At 32.7% G+C, this 9,072-nt stretch overlaps 1 protein-coding gene across 1 annotated transcript in view; it reads left to right on the top strand.

Moving 5' to 3' along the window:
* The window catches only part of TRHDE (thyrotropin releasing hormone degrading enzyme), a 341,392-nt gene that overhangs the window by 325,959 nt on the left and 6,361 nt on the right, over nt 1–9,072 (top strand). Inside the window, exons 16-18 of the mRNA XM_011374415.2 lie at nt 3,374–3,541; nt 4,077–4,217; nt 7,444–7,525. Coding sequence (XP_011372717.1) covers nt 3,374–3,541; nt 4,077–4,217; nt 7,444–7,525 — 391 coding nt within the window. The remainder of the gene's footprint in view (nt 1–3,373; nt 3,542–4,076; nt 4,218–7,443; nt 7,526–9,072) is intronic.

The raw sequence follows: 9,072 nt of genomic DNA on the forward strand, positions 1-9,072 counted from the left end.
GCATGGATTCTTTGTCTGATCGGTGGGCAAAGAAGATGAGAGGTTGATGGGGTGGGAAGAGATGCTAGAAAAATCAGAGTAGTATTCTCCAACTAATCAGCTCTGTCCTCGCTCTTCCCTTATGAATCTTAAGCAATGCATACCTCTTAGCATCTGCTGATAGAGCTATTTTTTTCCTGAGAGTTCAGGGATTTGCAGCTGATACTGAGGATTATTTTTCAATGGACCATCAACAGGCTTTAAATTATATATGTAAACATATATGTGTTTCATTTTCATAGTAATCAAATTTGATACATCTGCTATGCAAAGAGAGACAGCTGCTGACAAGCCTGAAACTTGACCCGCAGTTTCTTGCAGAGCACATCCAAATTATATGGTCTTTCTCTTGGTTTGTAGCTGCAGCTTCAGACATAGAATCTGCCCCTCTTCTGGGCAGCTTTGCTTTCAAAGGACTCCTTTGCCCAGGACAACTTTTGTGAGATTCCTTCAGGGTGGTCTGTCTGTTATTTCATTCAACACTTTAGTGCTGGGTCTCCTTTTAAAATTTCTTTTCCTTGCTCTGTGTATGACCAACTTGCCATACAGCAGCTCCTTAAATACACTACCAGCCTATATCCTTCAGTCACCCAGAGGCTGCGTCTTAACAAAGATCATTTCAATGAACAAAATGGATACTTATTGTTGGAAAAGCAGTGTTGCCAATATTGAATATGTCTCAAAGATGACTGATTATGCTGTGGATATAAAAAAAAATAATACTAGTAATAATTTAAAAAGAGGTTAGAAGTGATATCGGTGTCCAGTTCAGCACTAAGAGAATTATAGGTTGGATGCATTGGTATTACTCTGCAGCCCATCGATTAGGTGCAGGAGTTGGTGATAGTACCCTTTTAAAGGATATACTATTTTTTAATTAAAATTTTTGTGTTGTCTTTACTTTTTATCAGATAGCTTTATTGAATAACAAAAATCAGAATTTGTGACAATTATTTGATATTACTTCTAATAGAAATCAATATATCTAATTTTCATTGTCATTAGCCATCTCTAAGCTAATGATAAAAATAAGAATGACTTTCATGTACAGATCATACTGGTTCTCAAGTTACTATACAGTTGTTATAGTGCAAAATATCTTCCCTAGGAAAAGAGTTCCCTCTCTCACAAAAAAAGATGTTTATAACAGAGATCATGATATTGTTATGTAGATTAAATAAAATAAGATGTGTAACCTTAAACGCAGTATTGCACAAAAGTGTTATTTTCTACCTCTTATGTCCCGTAGCCTGTGTCCAGGGCTTTGGACTGGCCAATTCATTTATTTATTTGTCTTACACTACTAAGCATCAGCTAGTAGCAACTACTGAATAACAAAAATATGGACTGTTGTTGGTGATAATAGTGTATGACATTTAAGTTAGTTCCAAGAAACATATCTGCTTTTTCTTTTTCTTTTTACTTTTTTCCCATTTTCTATTTTTCTATATGCCTTTTCTACCTGAAACCATTGATATTGGAGACTGGTTTCACAGAGAGTAACAAACCCAATTCAATAGGCTTTATTCTGTAGTCTCTCTGATGTACTAATAGCTTAATGAATTTCTCTTAGAAAATAAACTGTTACTATTATGTCTAACATTAAGAAAATGTGCAATGATTGATGAGTTGATGATTATAATAGACACTTTATTATTATTTCTTGCAAATTTTTATATTGATCTCTTGATCAAAATCATGACAATAATACAGTGTTGTACTCTGTAGCCTGTAATTTTTGGAAGAAAAGACTCATATTCTTCCCTAGCTGTTGATTTAGAAGACTAGATTTTTTAGCGTTTTTATTGCACTTAGTGAACATAGAGGCGTCTTTGTAATCTTATGCTGTATGCATCATGATTGATACATTCTTCAAAATGTGGCGGTAGTGTTTTCCTTGGTGATTTAGGGTGTGCTGTGTGACTAGCAAGTCATTCACAGAACAGGGAAAAGTTTTCACCAACCACTGGGAAGATGATTGTTGGTACTTTCTTCATGGGGATCCAGGGGTAAGAGGGGAAAATAAGAGAAAGTATGAAGCTCTTTGCTAGTTTTTTTCTAATGTTTGTATTCCTTTTGTTTCCTTAAAAATAAAACAAATCAAACAAACAAAATGCTTGCCTCTAATACCACAAAGAAAAATGTCTTTAGTCAGCACTGTTAAAGTAACTTTTCTCCAAAAACTTTAATTATTTCCAGGAAGAGACAAAATAAAACAGTTTTATCCATTTCTGGGAACCATGAATTTTGTATGATATTTCTAACAACTCTATACATCTGGTATCTTAATGCACCATCCTCAATATCCTGAGTAGCCCTACTTAGTGCTAAACAGAACAAGATGAAGATCACCTTACAGATAGTCATTCAGATACTTTCTTCTGTTTTTCAAGTATTCTTTTAACCACAACAGTGTTTTAACCATCAAAGTCCTACAACTTTAGAAGGGATTGTTTTATCTTGTCATCTAGAGAAAGCAATTCTTATTAGCTACATTCAAATTATAAATGAGAAGTTTTAATAATAAATTACTGAATATACCACACAGCAGAAATACATTTTAACTTTTTAAAATTTAAGCATTGAGGTGTTCTTTCGAAGAACCTAGTTTTAAAATGTGGGGTATAGATTGAAATTTGAAAAAAAAAACAGTATTTAGTAAAAATTTGCTATGGCAAAGTGCATACAACTTATAAATAGCAAGACTAACTAAATTTTCTAATAGTTTTGAAGTTAAAGTAAAAATGTAGTCTATTTTCTATAGTCACCTTTATAAACATAAGAGAAAAGAACTTTCTACTTTCTCAAAATTTACTACTTATATTTTATTTATTTATTATCTGTATAATAATCTTTTAGGTTCCAAAATTTAGAGAGCTATTTGAGAAAAATAATTTTAGAAAAAATTTTCTAAGAATTTAGGAGGAAATGTTTCTGTTGTTTCTGTTTTACCCAAATTAGTCTTTTCAACCAGTGCTTTCTTGTCTTTCTTGAGCAAAATCTTTGGTTGATAGGTATATTAATATTGGTGAAAATATAAAGCACTCTATTTATATATTTTTTAAGCCTTTATGTTCCATTTTTTTTATTTAAATATAGTTTCAAGATTAGAAACAAAAATTTCATTCAGAAGTACCTTTAAATAAAATACATTATTTTATTCATGGTCGCTAATATTTTTAAATATTATTATATAGTATTATTCTCTTTCAGGTAAAATCTAATTAAAAAATCATCTTTTAAAAAACTGACTATAGTAAAGCAACACCTGTCTTTATTTTCAATACTATGAAGCTTTTAATTAACAGAAAACCACCATGGGTTGCTTCTTTAGAATACCACTAAATGTTAGAGACATCGTCTACTGTACAGGAGTTTCACTGCTAGATGAGGATGTCTGGGAATTTATATGGATGAAATTCCACTCCACCACGGCAGTTTCTGAGAAGAAAATATTGTTGGAAGCCTTAACTTGCAGTGATGACAGGAATTTATTAAATAGGTGGGTCAATTAATGTTCTAAATTTGTGTAATGAGAGTATTCTTTATTAATCAAACTGTTCTGAAGTTGTTTTTATTCCCTTGAATACGTGTTAGTTACTGTAAAATATATCTTTATAGAGCTAAAGAAAGTTGTTGTGTTAACATGAATAAAACTAGTTGACTTGAAAGATGTACCTTTGTTTCTAATTAATTTTTTTACATATATGTTTATATATGTAAGATGATATTTTACTATATAAGGAATTGTTTACTATAAAGAATTTTAAAAGTAAGTTTGCATCATCGAATCAGAATTGTGATTTCTCTACTACAAGATTTTTCTAGAATTTAATTAATGTATTAACATACTATGAATTTGATCTCCTTTCTTTTATAACCAGAAAATTGTTCTATTGATACATTTGTATTAGTAAAGTTTACATTGGACAGTTCTCTTGGAGAATATGATTAATTAAATCACGTAATTTTTTGAAATTTTACAAAAATGTTGAAGTTGGTCAACTAAAAATTTCCCCACAATTCTATCCTTAAAGGCTTCTGAATCTGTCACTGAATTCTGAGGTGGTGTTGGATCAAGATGCAATCGATGTGATAATCCATGTAGCTCGAAATCCACATGGCAGGGACCTTGCCTGGAAGTTTTTTAGAGATAAGTGGAAGATATTAAATACCAGGTAGGTATAAGAGTTCAATCATTCATTCTTGAATGAATGAATGTAGCTGACATCTGAGAAATAAAAGCCCAACTTTTTGTGTTAGAACAAAGGTCCAGGTAACAGGACTAGATTTTAAAATAGTCAGCCAAGATGGGTGTTGTCACTCCTGTGAAACTCAACATTACTTTAACAAGTCTATAACATTATTCATTTATTAAAGATGAATAACCGAAATCATATATGATAATGTGGGGAGTGAAAAGTTTTAGTAGTACAACTTTCCTGGACAATCTATCAAACTGCCCAAGGTTGAAGAAATTGTATCATAAAACCTCTATATCCTGAATGTGTTATAAAAATGATTTATAAATCAGATATAATGGTACTATAATAAGAAAACTTTAATTACTTCTGTAGAATTTTTTAAATTTCCGTTAAATATAAATATCATAAAACACATGAAATAAAACCATGATATAGAGGGAACTTTTGAATCCTTATATAATTCTAGTTCCAGTAGAATTCATTCCTGAGACATCTTGTTTCATGGTGAGAATTCTTCAGCCTCAATTTTAGAAATATTTCATTATACATTGAAATGTATTATAATACATGTTAATTTATTACTCTGATAATCTCGATGGTATTTTAAAATTAAATTCATTATAGAGCTTGTAAATGTTGAATGTTCTCAAACTAAATGTCCCTACACAGTGTGCAGACCTACTGCTCTGTCTCAAAAACTGGTGTATAAACTTTACTTTAAAAAGTACACCTTTATCAGTTGCCCTCATATAAAGAGTTCGATTTAAATAGATGTGTCATATTCAAACATATTTCTATCGATGGATATTTTATTGTCAGCAAGCACTAATATTCCTAGAAAGTGCAAAGGCTCTTTTTGTATTTTCAGCTCAGAAATTGGAATGATTTGAAGATTAGAGCTTGCTTTGTTGTCATACACATAATGTAGTAAATAGTTAGACACATGATGAAACTAATTTGTACAAGCATTTTGTTATAAAGAGTATCAAATATCTACCAGTACACATAGTTTCTTTAAGGAGTGGTTTCGTAGATCAGAGTTCAGTGTAATGTATATATAGTTTAGACTCTATCAAAAAATGTTTGGTTCCTGATATAGCTGTTTTGTCTCAGAGTTCGTGATTTCTAATCAAAAAGTAGAAAGGTTGAGATTTTAACATATCTACAGATATGGCAGCATTTAATTTGATAAATAAGATAGCCTTCATCTACTCCTATTCTGTCAATCCTTGAACATTTGAGTTCATGGGGACAATGTCCAATGTTCTCATTACTTCCTCTCCGGCAGATTCTTCCTGGTTTTAGTTGCCATCTACTCTCATGGTTTTAATTACTCTCAAATCTATATTGCTAACTCAGACATTTCATCAAGCTACACCCTATAATTGACAGTTGTCTGTTGGGATCCCCTACTAGGGTATACCAGCAAAGCTAAACCCATCATTTTCACCTTTCTTCCTTTTCTAAGTGAACAATGTCTATCCACCAATTTTTCAATCCAGACACCTGGAAATCTACATACAGCTCCCCATTTCCCTTCCCATACGTAACAATGAGATTTGAGGTCTTGTCAATTTAATAATTCCTATATGTTTCTTGTATTAGTCTTCTCCTGCTACCACTGCCTTATCTCTTACCAGTACTCTTAACAATACCCTTCTCCCACCCTGCTTCTATAATTATGTTCAACACACACACACACGGCTTTTCCCTTTGTCCCAAGAATCACTCTGAAAAACAATTGTGACATTTCTCTAATGTAAAACCTTCAATGGTTCTGTGCTACTCTGAAAACTAAGGTCCCTAATAAGTCCTCTGATTAACCTCTAGGCCTGCTTATTCTTCTATCCCCAGCACTCTTAATACCAAATGCTTGCAGTTGTCTACACACACTATGTTGTTTCACATCACCTTACTTCTGTTTACATTGATCTTCTGCCAAAATTACTTTCTTCCTTGATTTTTGAAACTACTCTATACTCATTCTATGTGACCTCATCTCCCTGAATCCTTTCCCAAGATCCCACAGCTAAAAAGACCCTCTCTTAATAAGGTATATAATTTTATTATAATTATATTTAGCCACAATAAATGGAAATTATCTGTTTACAATACTGGTAATATAATGCCTTTAAGGAAAGGATTGTGCCTTATTCATTTTCACAAGACTGTAAGAAAGTATAAGTAAAATGCTCTTCAAAAAAATTATTTTTATTCCTGGACAATAGGCCATTTCTGTAACCACATAGTGATTACTACTGATTACTTACATTATTATTAAGTGCCTATTTAATTTTAATTAGATAACTTTTTCCCACAGAATAGTTTGATGTTAGAATTATAAAAATTATAGCAGTCATCCAGTTTAGTCTCCTCATTTTACAGATGACAAAACTGAGGCTTCGAAAGCGAAATTACTTAAGGTTCCAAAAGTAAGAGCGGCATTAGAAAACCTCTTGTAACAGTGGCTAGACCTTTGCTTCCAAATACTCAGAATCTTATTTTTGATGTACTCAGTTCTAAGAGTACAGTAGCCTGTGATAAGTATCCTTAGCATAGTAGAGACAGATTAATAAAATGAGAAATCTTTCTAACTCATGGACACGAATTGCTTTTTGCCTTGGGTCATGAGTCAAGTAATTATGTTTGTGGTAGGATTATGCAATTCAAATGAACAACTTGATATTTTATTTTAATACCCACATGTAAAAGGAGAATGCCAATGTCAGTTGTAACTGACCAGATGAAAGGATCTGTGTGATATACTGTAATGCCCAAATTTATCTTGCAGTTCTGTTTTCTTTGTTGAGATTATTTTTCCATATAGTGAGTTAGGTTACTATAAAATTTTCAAATACTTCTTCCTCAGGCCTTGGAATTGGGAATATAACAGTAATTTTCTTAATCTAATTTTAGAGGTCTCCTCCCCCCCCTTTTTTTTTTAATTTACTACAACTCAGACCTCTCTTAAAAATTATGAGCCAAATCAGGGGACCTCTGCTGATATCCCACAGCCACAGTTCTTTGCACCTCTCTGACTCCCTAGAGAAATGGACCTTGAATGCTCTGAGATCTTCATGGCATCAAGACAACACTGGTCAAATGGAACCCTCGAGAAGGATTCTAAAAACTCTTTATTGTGTTATTTCTTAAATTACTGCCTGTATTAACATTAAGCCTTTTTTTTTTATCTTTTGAGGTATGGAGAGGCATTATTTATGAATTCCAAACTTATCAGTGGAGTTACAGAATTTCTTAATACTGAAGGTGAACTTAAAGAGGTAAATATTTTAAGATGAGTTCTAATGCTTTTCTTTTATAAATATTAAATTATATATTTACTTCAACCATTTATTCCCAACAGATTCATATCCATTTCTTAAATGCGCACACATACACACACACACGCACACACACACACACACACACACACACGCTAAATACTTTACTCAATTAATTACTTGCAAAGATATTTCTAACATACTAAACATTGAATGCCTGGGAGAAGTGTTCAAATGTAATGATTTTCAAAGTGGGAGGCTTCAAATCCACTCCAGAAATCTTCGATAACAATCAGATGCTCATTAGCTGATTCTGTGAACTCAGTTTAGGATCCTCGAAAAGAACAAAACTATGCTTTCATAATGACGCAGTATTTAGATACAGGAAACCAATGTTGAGGCTGAAGTACAGAACTTGAGTCTCACTACCTTGTGTTCAGGCCCATACAGAGAATGGATGTGATAATAATTCTTCATGCTATCCAGTCTGTTAAATGGAATGAATTCATATGTTGGAAGGGAGTGTATCTTGCAATATATATTGAAATTAATAGTTTCTTTAAAATTTTGCTTGATACAATCAATCACAAAGGAATTTCATTAACGAAAATAAACTTAATTTTTTTAAGCCCTAGTATCCATTTTACAGAGTATCTAACATTCCCTTTTTCTCTGGTTTATTTCTCTGAAACCAGCTACTGTATTATATCTCTAATAGAGAGGAATGTGAAATGGGAAGGGAGACGTAGGCAGGAGGAAGGAACAAAATATAGATACTTTTAATTGATTAAAATAAATGGGGCTTCAAACATCTATCTCTTTTTCATTTCCTGCTCTCCCTATTATAAAACATAGCTGAGCTTTGTCTTTGAGACTCATGATTTCTTTGGTTCTCACTGATGGAATACCTGATGCTGTGACACAGAGCTAATCACATTGAGCAGCAATCTCCCAGAAGCATCAACCCTGACACCATCTTTAATATCTTCTGATATTGCCCAATTTTGTATGATCATCCCCCATGTACTAACTTGGATTCTTTCACACCACGAACTAAGCTAAGTCTCTGATTGTAACGACTTAAAATCTAATTTCTACTCCTGCTATGTGTGTTCCCAACCCTGAAAAATTTGGTTTTGAAAGCCCCAGCACACATTCCACTATATTTTTTTTAATAAAGGAAGCTAAATGAGAAGGACGTTTTTTTCATATCCATATGAAGCAGAAAGAAAAAAACAATTAAATTAATGATTGCTTCCAATTTTCTCTGTATTTAAATAAGTACTTTTAATTCCATGATTTCATATTCAATAATCTGAGAGTAAAAGACTCATTTAGTCACAACCTGTGCAGCTTGTTGAAGTGAAAGATCCTTTCCTCTTCCCCCTTCACCTCTCTTTTCCCCTCCTTGTTGCTACCTTCCTCCTCCCACCTTCTTTCCTGTCTTCTCCTCCTTTGCCCCTTCTCCTCCCTGATGCTCTCTATCTTCTATCCTTCTATCCTCTAACTCTTTCATTTTTCCGTGCTTCAGTAATACCCAGGCCACA

The sequence above is a fragment of the Pteropus vampyrus genome, unplaced genomic scaffold (assembly GCF_000151845.1).
Source record: "Pteropus vampyrus isolate Shadow unplaced genomic scaffold, Pvam_2.0 Scaffold9, whole genome shotgun sequence".
Taxonomy (NCBI): domain Eukaryota; kingdom Metazoa; phylum Chordata; class Mammalia; order Chiroptera; family Pteropodidae; genus Pteropus; species Pteropus vampyrus.